Below are 16,280 nucleotides of genomic sequence, written 5' to 3' on the forward strand. Positions count from 1 at the left end.
TAAAAAGAGCTCATTTAAAATAGATTAAAGTGGTATAGTTAATGGAGGAAGTGACAAGGTTGCATTTAAGGGCAAAGACAAACAAGGCACATAAACAATTGAGGTTATCACTCTGTTTTAGTGCTTGCTGTCCAAGCAACTCTTCCATTCCCCAGGAGTCAGCCTCCGTCGTGAACCCCCACCTTTAGCTTGTCATCTCGGTCATCCTCTGGTATTTAATCCTTTTGCTTGAGTTGCCCTATTTTGAAAAGCAGTCCTCATTCTATGTCTGTCATTTCAATTCCAGCAGTGTGCACAATAGTTTATAAAACCGCTTGGTTGAATCTATCGATTTGCAGTGTCCTTGAGTCATTCAAAATAAATACCATCTCGTTGAGTTGTCGCATTCTTGCCTCTATCCATCCACGTCTGAAGCACAATCAAACATCCCCACTGACAAGCTGACTGGATGTGTCATATTAAAGAGGGCCAGTTTGAGTTAGTCATTTTTGTAATTGCTTGCAAAGCAGGTGGGATTGACTGCGAGTGCAAAGCAAGCAGACATTAGAATTAGGTCGGAAGAGCAATTCCCGGTTCCCGCAGTTCACGTTGTTTGCCTGCTTTTATCAACGTTTGACCCCTTTTAAATATGCACCATCTTTGCTTTGTCATTTAAATGGTAATTTGAATGAAACATAAGATGTTTTACATCCCAAGTATTTTCATTCAGGATGATCCTGATAAGCATGTGGTTCCTTTTGCTTACCTTTCTCTTTTTAAAAGCTTGTCGTGCTAGATAACCTCTACAAGCAGCTTGGAATAGGATTAAATGACGCTTGGTTTGCTCGTCCCTCTGGTCTTCCAATTTGGCCAAGGTTCCAGCTTTGAAGAATAGCTAAAATGAAAAAAAGAGTATGTTTTGAAATGTTTGATAAAAGAACACAGAAGGAAATGACAACGAAATTAGGCAAGGTTGAAATGCTTCTCCAATGTTGAATCATGATAATTTAAGGTCTTGTCAACTTGAATAAATAAATGGCAGAATCAATATAGCACATTTGGACCTTGATGGAAATATCGGGATGCACATGTCGTATCGTGACCGAGTAAGTTGCTGAGCATCTGTTCGCTTTTCAAAAATGTTCCTTTTGTTTCCCTGTTGGACACTAATGTTGCCGTTTTTGTTTTCCATTTGGTGGATTCCATTCACATTTCAAACGATCGAAAGAAAGAAGGCAAATGGGGACTTGCAGATGTCTGAGAAAGCCAATTTGACTGCTACTAAGTCCTCTGATTTCCCTCTTGGCTGATTGCCACTCTCCTGCTAGGATTAGACCTCAGAGTGCAGAGTAGTGTTTTCTGCAATTCTGTTACAAGCCGCACTACAAAACAAAGACCGACATCCAGTCGGACGATTTTGCACTCATGACCTGAGAAGAGGGAATAGCGGCATAAATATAGCCAGCCGGATCAGACGCACGGCTTTTGGAGGGCGGAGGTTGGCAACTTTCCAGCATCAAAAGGTTCTCAAAGAGGGACAGGTGGAATGAAGGACACGCACCCCAAACACAGCCAATAACAGATGCGCGCGTGTGTGTGCACATGTGTGCGCGTTTGTGAGATGTTACAGGGGGTGAAAATGGCAGCAATGCAAAGGGAAGGTTTATTCAATCATTTAAAAGGTGTTTATTTGTTCTCATGACTCACCCGGCTCACACCCATGTAGTAACTGCTCTTCTCCAAATCCAAAGACTCCAGCAGCTCTTCCACAGCCTGAATTGAACGTACACATAGAAACACGAACAGTAAACAGGATAAATTTCTGCATAGAAAGGCGCCAACCATGTGTATATTTGCTTGAGCAAGAAGGACGGCAACTTGATTATACGAGAGCGTTGCCAAAAGAACTGAAAGCGCTTTTGTTTGGAAGTTTCCACAGAAACTCAGCACGAGAAAATTGGCACAGTGGGGAGAAAAGTGCTTTTTTCTCGCTTAACCCTATTTTTTCACCTCCTGGCTGATTATTCTCCAGAAAACAAACTTGGGTATGTTTTGTCTCCTTGTTGCACTTTCACCGAATTGTCTTGTACCGGAGCATTTTGAAAAAAATAGAAATATATCAACTTACCGTGATTCATTTAAAGGGTTTAATTCCATTCTGCAAATTGAGATTTTCTTAGAAATGTGTAGTTGAATGTTAAAAACCACTTTTGCAAGGTAGTCTCCATATAATCGAATTGTATTGCATGATTGATCGATTTTATTGTGGTAAAAAACTCCACTCGTCCAATTTTTTGTTTTTTTACAGAAATTATTGTGGAGCAATGTTTTTCAAAATGTTCATGTTAACTAAAATTACAACTGGTAAAAGAAAAAAAAAAAGCTTAGATAATGTGAGCAGTAGAGGAATGACATCGGAAATCTAATTGGCTGTTTACTCAATGCTGTGACATCATTGCTGCGTCATTGCTTGTTTTGCTCATGAGCTCATCTTTGATGAGAAATAAGTCTCTCATAAGGAGTAAAGACATTTGTTCTGGCAGCCATGTATTTCTATTTTGGCTTTGAATCCACGAAGCAACATATCTACGATAAAGCTTTTAAACTTGAGGTTGAATAACAGGAAGAAGAAAAACATCAGGTTGGGGTGAGGTGGTGAACATTACCAGTTTCTTTTCCTTTTAGTATATATAAATTTTTGGCTGTTAACATCAACACACAGACCCTAGTGTGAATTCAGTGAGGGTCTTTCTCAGCTCCTTTTCCGACCTGCCTCTTTAGCAGGCGCAATACAAATGTGGTCAAGTTGATTAGATCATGACAACAGCTCTTGATGGATGAAGCCTTACTTCTCCGTCAGACGGCTGCTGACAAATCGGGGGCAGATGTAATGAAGCTCCCCTCTCACAACATTAATCTTAACTGTTTGGCCAGTGGCAGCGCTCTCTCGCTGATTGACTCACTCTCTGCTCGTCCTTCACGATGTAATTCCGCCCGTGCTTCTTGGTGAGGTGCGGTGCCAGCACATCAAAACGTCGGCGGAACTCAGAGAACACCATGTGGTCGGGGTAACCTGTGAAGGTCAATCGACAATAACGTTTGTTGGAAAGATGACCGATGAAAAAAATACTTGGGAATATATTTGTAGGGTGAAGAGAGGGACGTAAAAAAAAATCAAAAAATACGTCTCACCTTGTCTATGGATGCGGAGAGCGTCAAGGAGCTTGGATCCGCGCAGCTGAGCACGGAGCAAGGGTACATCCAGCTGCATTAAAGCCGAATCTGCACCCTCCCCTTGGGCCTCACTTTCAACCCCTTTGAAGAAGGCTCCACTCAGAGCCTTAAGAGCATCCGCCTTGGGCAATATGCAATGTACAAAATGAATTCTGGACCTCCGCACCATGTCCAGCAGAGCATCCTGGGACAAAGCACAGTTTGGGACTTTACTTGGCAACATTCTATTCTCAAATTTATATGATGATAATCAGTGGCCCGACTATGCCCCTACATTGTGAGGTTTATGTGCTGATTGTTGTATAGATTGCCAAAAAGCAACACATTCTCCATTGTTGCCACATGCTCACCACTTGAAGCTTTATTTGTATGCACACAGACTTTCTCTTGATAGCAGCCACTCCCGAAGCTGAGGTCTTCCTGATGCTCGAAACCCGTCGCAAAGACAGCTGGGAAACACCCTCAAGACCCGCGATAGAACCTGACAGAACCGTGGCGCTGCCTGCTCGGCTCATGAACAAAGCGCTGATGATCTTCCTGCGAGACGGGCATTGCGTCAGCCCGATGTTTTATGATTCAAATACATGACAAAAGATGGCTGACGCTTACTTCTGGGAATCCTGCAGGAGGCTCGTAGCGTTGATTGAGGCAGGATTTTGCTTGGCGTAGTTTAGCCACCCCCGGGCATCATATTCTACCCAGTCGGTCCCGTGACTGTGGCCCAGCAGGAAGTGATTATCTTTTTCACTCTTCAGAAGGAAAGTGTGACCTGATATTGATGTAAGAAGCAGTGTAAGATTCCATTGTTCTATTGTACTGCACATAAGGATAGGTGATAAAAATAAACAGCCTCCCGTGGGACTTGAGGAAAATGTGTCTCTAGTTTGTCTGCAGGTTTTGCCAAGGCAGGAAAAAAGCTAATTCACCAGCTTTGAATAAAGTTACGAAATATACAAATACTGATGCAGCAATTAATGAAAAACAAGATTAATTAAAAAAAATCTTGTATAAATCGCATTACGTGTGGGCACTGTGAACATAACTATAAAACCCATCAAACGATCTAACAAATAATAGCACTATGGTTGCATGTCAAAAAATGAACTGATCAAGTCAGGACAAAATGTTGAAATGTGTCTTCTTAAAAAGGGCATAAATTAGATGATTTCAGAGGTTGTGTTTGATGGGTAAAATCACACTTCACGCCTTCAGTTGCTTTGAGTGCTCCTGGGAGAGCACTCTGCAAGGGCTGTAACCATGGCAACTATGGTCGAACAACAATAACGCAGCAAGGACTTTTGTGCCCGGTCAATCTGTTTGATGGAATTTTGTTGGGTCTATTAATGCTGGGATCATGCTGTCGATAAAATTTTATAACAGAGCAAGGCAAGAAGCAGAACATCCTTGACAAACCGCACAAGAACAAAATTTAATTTAATCTTGGATCTGCATCCAATAACAAATCATCTGCCTTTACGAGGACGTATTTAACTGAATATTTATGAAATCCGTTCAGTTTACACAAATGTTTCTCTGTTGTCGTTCTCTAAAATGGCTGACGGGTCCCGAGGTGCATCCCAGGGCGATAATGAGTTTGATGTGCAGGCATTTGTATCCAATGGAAAGCTGTCATTTTGACGGGTGCTCCATTCACCTTTGATCTCGCCTTCAGCAGGGCCGTAGTAGCTAAAAAGGCGAGCCAGCAGGTTTTCCTCCGATGCCCCGGGCTGCGGAGCCTCCTCCTCCATCAGCCACAAGAGCCCGCGGGCCTCATCTGTTCGGCCGCTGCGCACCTGTTCAATTGGACGGCGCACACAAACAAACAAATTCTCAACTGCAATGCTTCATTTTTCTAGACTCATTTGACAATGATAAAACAATTCAAAGGCTCACATTCCCAAATGATGACTACAAAATGGCAAAAAGGCAGACGTCCTAATAAATCATACATTCTCCTGCATATTATGATATCAAATTGTCATATTTACACATTTTTTCGAAACATTCCCACCATAGTTATTCTTGCGTAACTGAATCTAGAAACCGAATGTGCTTTTGCTCCTCGGCGCTGTCAAAATATTCACTAAATGTTAATGTTGCAGTGATAAATAAATAAATGTCCCTTTTTGTCCAACACTGCAGCACAATCTAATAGGCTGGCCTTGTATCACGATGCATATTTCCACAAGATTTCCTCTAAATTGGACCGGCAGGGTTTTTGTTTTTGCATTTGTTGCTGACAGCCAGAGAGATAAACAAAGCAACAGGCACAGAAGAAAACAAAACGGCTGCTTTAGTCACTTTTGTTATACGGATGAAAATGAGCTGCAGAGATAATGATCTCCACGCTGCTGCAGTAAAGTGTCTGCAGCCTTGAAATGCTTCCTGGAAGAAACCAAACCCACCAAACCAAAATCGGTTTCAGCGCCTATCAGAAAGTGACATCCTTATCAGCGTTGCACGCTACACTGACTGCAACACAAAGTATCAGTCTGGAGGAGACAGGTGACAACGATGGGGCTTTCATTGAACGCTGATAAAATAGGTTGAACTGGAGAGGGGGACTGAGGCCCCTCCCGACTCGACGTTTGATCAACAAAGCGCCAGGTGACTCGAAATAGGAATGGAGAGGAATGTTTTTCCTAAGGTGTCCACTGCCTCTGATCACAATCCTATTACAGTGAGGATGAATTAAAAGTAAAGCACTCAAAACACATTGGAAGAATAGCAACATGATCTACGACTCTAAATTCTCACAATTTCTGTTTCCATGGTGCAGATCGCACGCTGCAAAGGCCAAACATTGATTCTTCGTGTTTTGAAGTCAACGTTCTAACCTTCTTTTTCTCTCTCCTGCTTCTACCTTCCTTTTCTTTAAACCTTCTGCCAAACAACTCATTCAGTAGTTGAAGGCTACATAAAGAAAGCTCTTGACGTCTAGAGATGAGATTTAGGCTTTAATTAAAGCAGCGCCAATGGAATACCAAAAGATGACAGACCTTGAAAGATTACCAAAAGTCTGATTGGTGATTTTAAGAGGTGAGAAGGTTGAAGAAAGAAACTTACAAGTGCTTGGCTTGACGCTTGGTCCACCACGGCTACAGAAAAAGGCGTGTTAGGTTCCGTGTCGTCGAGGGCAATCTCAATGTTCTCCTGATGGAAGAGACGCAAAATGGAAAGGAAATAGTTCAGTGCCAGGCAGATTTGACCTTGTATACAAAACACCAAAATTGATTTGAAATAAAAAAATAAAAAAATAAATAAAACATCCAAATTGCCATCATATTTCTGGTAACTTTTACGCCACATTCCCTCACAGCAGAACATTGGACAAGAGCACACCAGAGCAGACATGTACTGTTAGTAGGCATTAATTATAAGGACTTCTTGTTGTTCAATCAATTAAAAACAAATTGTCTGGGCCTTTCATTCAATTTTTAGAGAAGCCTGATGATAATCAAAATGTAATTAAGATATAAAGAGGTAAACGCATACGGAATGGAATGTTCTCGCTAGTATCAATTATTGCTTAATTTAATTGCATTCTCTGGTACCACAGTTAGAGCGGATGAAGATTGTTACTGTTATTGTTATAGCCTCAGTTGCCCGGAAAAATCCATGATGAATTTTTCGCATTCGCAAGCATTCAACAGAACACACTGCAGCAAAGAAGAAAAAAAATAACTCATCCAATTCTGCAGTAGCACATTAATTATTGGTATTAATTATTATTATTATTATTATTAATATCTGAATGGATGTCAAAAAGAAGGTTTGGTTGACATCCACTTTTCAAATGGTGTCAGTCCCAGACATCAAATTGATTGAAGATCCCAACTCCACCATATTTGATCCAAATGGAATGATTCCAAATATTAAGTAGTAGTCATAGTAGCGGTAGTAGTCATAATACCTAGTTTAGCATTTTCTAAAACATCAACTGCTAAGAGAGTAATTTCCATCGCAGATGCTAACATTTCAAGGATCATGTGGAGTCGAGTAATGATAAATTACCCCGTCTAGAGCGACAACAAAAAAGAGCCACACAAGCAGCTCACAGGCTGTACTGGAAATGTGGGGGAAAATGTTTGCGGGGCTAATAGTGCGCTGTGCGGTTGACAGATGCCAGTGTTCAACTCGACCGTGTGTGTGATGTAGCCTAAAGGATTTTCTTCTCTACTGTGGAGATGCAAGATGCAGGGGAAATACAAAGACAATTCAGCCAGCTGAGCTGCGCTATGCCACGGCTTTTAATTCTTCAAGCACAAAGTCCATTGTGTGCTTGCATCACTTTTAAACCTGCCTGTCACTGCAATTATTGATACAGAGAGCGGTTTAAAAGAAAGTCTGACCCAGTTCTCTGCGGCAGTTTCACGGCTCCTTATAGTCTGAAATACTGACTGACAAAGGAGAATTATGCAACATGAAAAACAGTATTTGATTTTGCTCCACCTATTTGTCAGCCAGGCAGGAGATGAGGATGGCAAAGTGTTCAATTAGTAAAAACCTTTCGTACATGAGTGGGGGGAAACTGTAAATACTCTTCGGTGTCATCAAGACTATTTTGAAATTAAATATTACGGTGTACATGCAGTGGGAAGATAAATTGATTGTCACAGTATTGGAAGATCGCAAAGTCAAAGGCCAAAGCTGAATTCTCATCAACATGAAAGGTCAGGGAGAGATGGTCATGATGGATGTTTTCAATAACCCTTCTCTGCAGTAGCTGGCATCTAAAATAAGCTTTTATTCCACCGTAATATTGCATATGAGATCATATTACATCACGGCTGTGCCCACAAAATGAAAAAAAAAAGAAAAGAAATTTATTGTTACACTGTGTATGAGGAAAAAACTGAAAGACTCAGGCTTTGCTTGACTTGACCACAAGGACATTGCTCGGCAATTTCCGAGACTATTTTTCAAAATCCTTCAGCAGAATATAACATTTTTCTTCATCTCTGTCTCCACACAGTATCACCCAATTTTCCTTTTCAAAGCATGTTGACAATGGTTTTGTTGACCGTGGTGCAGTGGCGGCTTGGTTGTTGCTGCTGCTTACAAGCAGAACTCGCAATAGACGTGACTCAATTTTGACAGTGGAAATTTGATTTATTCTTTCATTTTGGACTGTTCAACATTTTCGTCTTTTTGGTCGATATCTTCTCTTACGGGTAAAGTCAAAGTGGTGAGTTCATTCGGGATTGTGCTCTGGTGCAACTATCTTAGATGTGCATGAAACAATGGCAAAGCACTTTAAATAATGCAAAGAGGGCCAGCAAAAAAAAAAAAAAAAAAAAAAAGAATAGTTCTCTCATACACATACAGTGCTGCAGGTGGGCGTGTCTCCCCAAGGCTTGTGTTGAGTGTCTATACTTTGATCTCTGCAGAAGAGGTGAAGCCTAGCATTGCTAATGAGAAAGTATAAGGCACGAACCACTTTGGCTTGTCACGTATAGTGACAGGTGGGACAGATAGAGAACGTGATGTGTGAAAGCATGTCACACCGGGGCTGACGTGAGGGAACGAGCAGACAAAGAGGAAGAGTGTGGAAGATGAAGGTGGAGTGTAGTATAGACTTCACATGCTCCCACCTCCTTGTATCTTTCCAGCTCCTGCACGAAGGTACGCTGATAGAAGAGTGTCTGCAGGCGCTCTTGAGTGTAGTTATGGGAGAGGTCATCAAACGTTGCGCCACGTTCATGCTTTACCAGCCTGGGGTTTTGAAAGCCCGGCGTGTCCACAATCAGGAGAGAGCACAAGGGCAGCTGGCCGCATTTCAAGGCCCTGAAGTAAGAAGAGAAAACAATACGTACATTAGACAATGATTTATTGATAACATTCACCACCAAGCGTTAACCTTTAGCTCTTTCCACTCCATGCAAGCCTTTCCTAAACTTCATCCTAGTTCTAAAGTCGAAGCTTAGCTAAAGTCTTTAAATACAGTCATGAATAAAATCCCAAACCCTGGTTCTCTGCCCTTCTTCAAAAAGCTGCTGATTTAAATAGAATACATGATATGCAAGTCATTTGCATTGCATAATAGTGCAGTCGAAGGCGTCATATCTTTTTTTTCTTTTCAATATAGTTCTGCTTCATGACTAGAAAAAGGAGTACTAACCGGTTGATTAAACAAATGAGGATTGTGAAGAGTTCAGAGTACAGCCCAGTGGCCATGGCCTCTAAACACTCCATAGCTGAAGTCTTCCATCCTGATGTAAAAAGCAGTCAGATGAATACAATAGAACAGGGGAAAAAATATGATTTAATGAATAATGAGAAGTAAAACATTTTGCACAATACTGTGGATGCTATGACATTTGCATGAAAACGGTTGTTTTATAGCATCATATTTGAGTACATTACAGCCAATGGCATCAAGATTTGAAATTGTTTCTGAAATTATCTCAGTGAGACTGTGTCGTTTAGGCCTCGGGTGCTTTTGAATCAGGCAAATCCGAGAGTGTGTGTTCATGTTGGTGCAAAATAGCAATTGCCAACTGATGTAAAGTTATTCTAATTGACTTCACTATCTCATAAAATGGTGCGTTTTATGATACCCAAGGGATTTTTCTGCAAGTGTGCTAATGGATCCAAGACAGGAAGGTCATACTAAAGGGGGGAGGGGGGGGTTGTTACAGAAGAATGAAACTGAGGTCAATTCTGACCTGCCCTGTATTCAAGTGTCCTTCCAAGTGCCATGGTGGTCAGAGTATGCAAAAAAATCAATGTGTGACAATTATGATTTCAAGGACAATGAATGAAGAGAGGAGCCAAAATTGCTTGTCCTCACGCAAGAGTGTCTACTTATTCGTCAATACCCATTGTTAAGCTGCGGTATTCATTACAAAGATAAGATTTCCTTGCAGTTTTCCTCAGGTGAAGGAAAAATGTGTGGGCTTGTGTCAAAGGGGGAAGTGGGAGGAGAAGGGGAGGGAGGGTGCTGGTGACAAAGAAGCTGCATGGCGGGGGTACCTGCGTCCGCTGTGCCATTTTCGTCCAAAGTTTGGCGGATGCTGCCGGCTCTGGGCAGGGTGCCCTTGGCCTGGTGCTTAAAGATGGAGGAGGAGAGCTCCTCCAGGGTACAGCCCAGCAGGTAGGCTGCCTTCTGGGCCCACTCGTGACGCGCAAATTGTTTCCTGCCAGCTGAGAAGCATGCATGAAAACCTTCATTAGCTCTTCTGCCAACCACACGTTTGCACATGGCTGGCCTTGTATTTGTGCTAATTCCATCTCTGACACTCTGGATAATATCCCTGGTCAGAAGGAGGCTGAGGCAGCTGTGGGGCTACGCTAAAAGCATCCATGAATACAAAAACATACATCTCCAATGTAAACATGTCACCGTCAGACAACTGTTTACATAATGATCGACCTTGACTAAGGGTGGCAGTACACATTTACAAATAAAAAGAAAATATAGCAATCATAACAAGTTTACTTGAACTCAGAGACTCGAGAAGCGGTGCTGATATTTGTCCAAACATCACTTTTAATGGACCGTGAATTTATCTTCTAAGACTTAAGAGAGGCACTGGGAGAATTCACACAGAGAGAGCAGTAGTGGCGGTGCTAGTAGATTTTATCCAGCTGACAGATCCCCTGCGGGGTCAGTAATAAGCAGGAGGGTTGCACAGACATCACATAGCTGTAAATCTTGAATATTCCATAGTTGCTTTGAGAAGTGCTTTCTACAACAATTGTTTTCATTTTGCTTAACTGGCAAGGTGTGGGAATTTCATTTGGCGGAATAATTAAATATGATTTTTAAGCACAGCAGTAATGATTATACATTATCGTGCCTTTTACTCATTGGAATAGTTTTAGCGGATTAGAGATTATTGCTGCCCCCTTGTGGTGCAACGCTAAATTTCAGATGCACATCAACTACACAAGACACATTCTTCATGTTTATCTACAAAATATACATTTCCTTTAGGGATAAAGTCCATTTCAATAAGTTCCCCTTTTACAATGGAACAGAAAACTAAAATTACAAACATTTTCTTATCTATAAACGGTTTCTCCAGGAACAGTGGTCCTTTCTGAACAAGGATTAGATAACCCATGAAACATATTACAAGAGGCTTGTGGTTTTTTTTCTACCAAGCACAATACTTAAAAAGAGACTTAAATAAACATTATCTTCAAACTTTGATTCAACCCCACAACAAAAACAACAACTCTAATGCATCTCCTGGCTTCCAATGAGAATTTCTTTTATTTTATTAATACGGAAAAAACATCTGTCTTGCCCTGGGTTTCATCATAAAATATATCTTGAGAAATAGAGACCAAACGTCAGGGTGAAATAGACTGCTTCTCCCAAGTTTCATTTGTATTACAAGATGAGACCAAAGTCAAGACTTAACATTGTTTTTTTTATATGCTGTAAGAATTCTGCCTCTTCTGGGTTTTTTTTAGGGGGCGGAGGTTAATGATATAGCATGTAGTGGTTATTAATGTCATTCATTAAGATTCAGTGGACTACATGTTTCAGGCTAGAAAATCAATACGTTCCAAATTTCACTCAAACTATGCAATCCAGGCAGAGCACTAGAGTTCAGAATTGAAAAAAAATCATTTTAGTATGATTCAAATGTGAGGGCAATTATCTTCGTAAAAATATATTTTTGGAGTGGGTTTAGTGCTCAATGTGTGTGCATAAAAAGTGTTTTGAGAATATGTACCTTTAGTAGCCCCTGCAGCTCCAAGGTGGTAGATAGCCCCTAGGACTAGCCACAACGCTCTTTGCTCATCAGCGCTGATCCCCAGAACCTTCATGGCCGCTTGCAGCTTGGAAAACTGTTGGGATGCCCGCTGCTTCTCCTCCACCTGGTGGACAGCACATTGCAAATGAGTGAAAGGAATCTGTGTTTAGGTTTAGTTAAGAGCTAGCGGGTGTTGTCGTTTAATTTCAAGGGCCACTTGTTCTGACAGCTTGTGAGCATGTTTATTTGGGTTATGAAGTTTCAAAATAAAAGAATGAGATAAGCAAATATGGCATGATGTTTCAAAGTTGCTCATCTGTAGGCACCCTTGAGCAAGTCAAAATTAAATTTTCCATTTATAATCAAGACAATGCATTGGAAAAATAGTTCAAGAAGGATGCTTCATATAAACCTCAAAGTCTGAGAAAAAAACAATTCTCCAGTAAGTAGTCTACCTTCGTCTGAGGCACGATCCCAAACGCATTCGTTTCAGCAAAGTGGTTGAGATGGAGCTCCGTTCTAATGAAACGATACAAAATGATGTTAGCTTTTCTCAAACCAATGCAACACTTAAATGCCGCACCATTTGATACGACGGCATAAGAGATCCAATAAAAGCTTTGCAAAGATGTTTCATCATGTTTCAAATTAGAGATGGCTGCCTACAGCTTTCAAAATGCATGCAACTCTTGTACTGGATGTCATTAGGTTGTGCAGGTGTTCCTAAAGATGTGTCCACTGAGTGTATATCAACATAAAACACTATGTTGGACTGTGCTTTCAATTGGTAGTGATCCATACCTAAGGGAGCTGTCAGCCCCGGCCATTAGGTAGTAAAACACGTGAAAAGTGGACTCGCCCTCAGGTCTTCTTGTCACCCTCATCTTTTCCAGGAGCATGGTCTGGAAGGCCACAGTATGAATAACAAGACAAAAGAGGGGGCAGTGGAGGGGAATCACACTCGCATAAAATAAAAACATAAATAAAAGAAATACCTGAATTGAGGCAGAGGTCACCAGGCCTGACTGGTCAAAATCCAAGGAAACGATATGAGAAAAACGGCTGGCATTCTCATTCATGCAGGTGGCCGCATTGCCAAATGCCTCTAAAACCGTGTACACCGCCTGCCACTTCTCCGCTGCTGACAAATCAGTGTTCAAGTTAAAAACTGCGTGGCATTGTTAATTGATCGCCTGGCTTCTATCCAACCTACTGGAGAAGGTTTTGTTGGTGCTGCCAGCAATGGTGACCAGGTACTGAATAATGTGTTGACAGTTTGTAGTCTTGCCACTACCGCTCTTGCCCAGTAAGATTACAGACTGATCCTGGCGCGTGGTCAAAAGCTTCCGATAGGCAGACTGAGCCATGCTGTAAATATGAGGGGCAGTGTCTTCCCTTCTGCAGCCTTTAAACATTTGCATCACCTGTAAGAACAAAGGAAAATGACACTTTTGGAAAATTCTGATGAAGAAGCAAGTAAGGTCCCACGAATGCTAGCTGCAGCTCACCTTCTCCGAATACATGGAAGGCGCGCTAATGGGGTTAATGACCACCATGTTGGACCCAGCATGGGTGTGCACCAGGTTGCCGCCATAGCGTTGCCGCAGGGAATGCATAACACTGGACTCATTCAAGTACTGAAGAGAGGCCAGGTCCTCCACTCGCTCAAACAACGGTGGGTTCGCCTGACATTGAAAGTCAAGTTTCACCCGCCGTCGTCTTTGACTGATGCCTTTCAGAGGCGATTAAATGATCGATTACCTTCTCCACGTCATCCTCATCTACGTCTAATAAAGATCCATCACTGTCCAGGCGTATTTTCACCTTCCCCTCGGGCAAACTCCCTGCTTCTGTCTTCAGGAGAGTTGCTGCATGATCACAACATTCGTGCGTCTTGTTAGGAGAAATACATACAGGACTGTCTCAGAAAATTAGAATATTGTGATAAAGGTCTTTATTTTCTGTAACGCAATTAAAAAACCAAAAATGTCATACATTCTGGATTCATTACAAATCAACTGAAATATTGCAAGCCTTTAATAATTTTAAAGTTGCTGATTATGGCATACAGCTTAAGAAAACTCAAATATCCTATCTCAAAATATTAGAATATCATGAAAAAGTATACTAGTAGGGTATTCAACTAATCACATGAATCGTCGAATTAACTCGAAACACCTGCAAGGGTTTCCGGAGCCTTGAAAAACACTCAGCTTGGTTCAGTAAACTAAATCACAAGTATGGGGAAGACTGCTGATCTGACTGCTGTCCAGAGGACCATCATTGGCACCCTCCATCAGGAAGGTAAGACACAAAAAGAAATTTCTCAAAGAGCAAGCTGTTCACAGAGTGCAGTTTCAAAGCACATCCACAAAAGGTCTGTTGGAAGGGGGAAATGTGGCAGGAAACGCTGCACAACCAAGAGAGATGACCGCAGCCTTAATAGTATTGTGAAGAAGAGTCGCTTCCAGAATTTGGGGGAGCTTCAAAGACAGTGGACTGAAGCTGGAGTCCAGGTATCAAAAGTCACTGTTCACAGACGTGTCCGGGAAATGGCCTACAATAGCCTTATTCCCATGGTCAAGCCACTTCTGAACTCAAGACAACAGAAGAAGCGTCTGACTTGGGCTATGGAAAAGAAGCACTGGACAGTTCCAAAGTGGTCCAAAGTCCTCTTTTCAGACGAAAGCAAGTTTTGTATTTCATTTGGAAGTCAAGGCGCCAGAGTCTGGAGAAAGGCTGGAGAGGAGCAAAATCCAAGTTGCTTGAAATCCAGTGTGAAGTTCCCACAGTCAGCGATGGTTTGGGGAGCCATGTCAGCTGCTGGTGTTGGTCCACTGTGTTTCATCAAGTCCAGAGTAAATGCAGATTTTAGAGCACTACATGCTGAAAAGCTCTATGGAGATGATTTTATTTTCCAGCATGATCTGGCACCTGCCTACAGTACCAAAACCACCAGTAAATGGTGTACTGACCATGGCATTACTGTCCTCGATTGGCCTGCCAATTCCCCTGACCTGAACGCCATAGAGAATTTGTGGGGTATTGTGAAGAAGAAGCTGAAAGACACCAGACCCAACAATGCAAATGAGCTAAAGGCCGCTATTGAAGCATCCTCGGCATCCATAACACCTCAGCAATGCCACAGGCTGATTGCCTCCATGCCACGCCGCGTTGGTTGCAGTAATCCGTGCAAAAGGATTCCCAACCAAATACTGAGTGCATTAATGGACATTTTCAAATGTTTGATTTTGTTTTGCTGTTATAAATCTTTTTTTTTTTTTTACTTGGTCTGAGGAAATATTCTAATATTTTGAGATAGGATATTTGAGTTTTCTTAAGCTGTATGCCATAATCAGCAATATTAAAATAATAAAAGGCTTGCAATATTTCAGTCAATTTGTAATGACTCCAGAATGTATGACACTTTTGTTTTTTTAGTTGCATTACAGAAAATAAAGAACTTTATCACAATATTTTAATTTTCTGAGACAGTCCTGTATATGCATCCTGTAAAAATAGTGCAAAAGGAAAGACAATCTGATTTTACTCACCTAAAGAAAAGCCATCCTTGTGGACAAGCCACACTTTTTCAGTATGGTACCAGGCTCTCTCAGAGTCAATGTTTGTTTCATTCTTTGCCTGTTTAAAAAGCCAACAAATCAAGATTGAAGAAAACTGCTAGAAACCAAACAGAGACATGGAATGTATTGTACCACTGCTTAGTTAGAAATAATTGAACTGAAAAGCAACCTTGATGGAAATGTTCAAATGCATTAAGCACAGCAGTCAGTAGTACGTTTTTCTTTTTTTGTTTTGTTTTGTTTTTAATCTTTGTCCATTACACAGCCCTCCTTGAAAGAGCTACTTTCAAAACGCTTTCCATATTTCAATGAGAGCCCAGAAAACATTCATTAAAAGATGGCGCAGATTGGAAAGAGGTTTTTGTATCTTACATAAGAAATAAGGTCTACAAGATCTACAGAAGGACAATATTAGCATACATCAAAAGAGGTTCTGTGTTTTTATGAAGGGGAAGATGCATAAGGATGATTTAAATACTCAATTATAACTAACACTAAAGTGTCCAACCTTTGCTGCCAAGTGTGATGCTTGGAGAATATCCACCGGATCTTCAGAAAGCTTTGGCTGGAGAAAGGAAGAATAGAAGTCACATGATACGATCATAAAAAACAAGGCATTGTGAATAATTTAAGTAATTTTGAGAGGAATTTTGAAGAGTTGGTCATCAAAAGGATGGGGGGGGGGTCATCTGAGCATCATTCAGAGACAGCCATGTTGGGATAAAAACAGCAGGTGGGTGCTGCCAAAAATAAAACAAAACCTTTGCAGTCA

At 41.3% G+C, this 16,280-nt stretch overlaps 1 protein-coding gene across 9 annotated transcripts in view; it reads right to left on the reverse strand.

The window, feature by feature from the left end:
• The window catches only part of LOC119133903 (unconventional myosin-XVIIIa-like), a 44,169-nt gene that overhangs the window by 19,598 nt on the left and 8,291 nt on the right, over positions 1–16,280 (reverse strand). For 8 of the 9 annotated variants that reach the window (XM_037270123.1, XM_037270129.1, XM_037270121.1 and 5 more), the window contains 20 exons: positions 16,017–16,073; positions 15,479–15,566; positions 13,686–13,792; positions 13,433–13,609; positions 13,138–13,348; positions 12,920–13,065; positions 12,726–12,826; positions 12,380–12,443; positions 11,904–12,048; positions 10,189–10,359; positions 9,335–9,425; positions 8,808–9,000; positions 6,280–6,366; positions 4,868–5,006; positions 3,823–3,982; positions 3,564–3,750; positions 3,172–3,397; positions 2,943–3,052; positions 1,687–1,752; positions 746–874 (listed from right to left, as the gene is read on the reverse strand). In XM_037270123.1, coding sequence (XP_037126018.1) covers positions 746–874; positions 1,687–1,752; positions 2,943–3,052; positions 3,172–3,397; positions 3,564–3,750; positions 3,823–3,982; positions 4,868–5,006; positions 6,280–6,366; positions 8,808–9,000; positions 9,335–9,425; positions 10,189–10,359; positions 11,904–12,048; positions 12,380–12,443; positions 12,726–12,826; positions 12,920–13,065; positions 13,138–13,348; positions 13,433–13,609; positions 13,686–13,792; positions 15,479–15,566; positions 16,017–16,073 — 2,655 coding nt within the window. The remainder of the gene's footprint in view (positions 1–745; positions 875–1,686; positions 1,753–2,942; positions 3,053–3,171; positions 3,398–3,563; positions 3,751–3,822; positions 3,983–4,867; positions 5,007–6,279; positions 6,367–8,807; positions 9,001–9,334; positions 9,426–10,188; positions 10,360–11,903; positions 12,049–12,379; positions 12,444–12,725; positions 12,827–12,919; positions 13,066–13,137; positions 13,349–13,432; positions 13,610–13,685; positions 13,793–15,478; positions 15,567–16,016; positions 16,074–16,280) is intronic. The other variant, XM_037270122.1, reaches the window with a different exon arrangement.

This window comes from Syngnathus acus, chromosome 14 (genome assembly GCF_901709675.1).
Source record: "Syngnathus acus chromosome 14, fSynAcu1.2, whole genome shotgun sequence".
Lineage (NCBI taxonomy): Eukaryota > Metazoa > Chordata > Actinopteri > Syngnathiformes > Syngnathidae > Syngnathus > Syngnathus acus.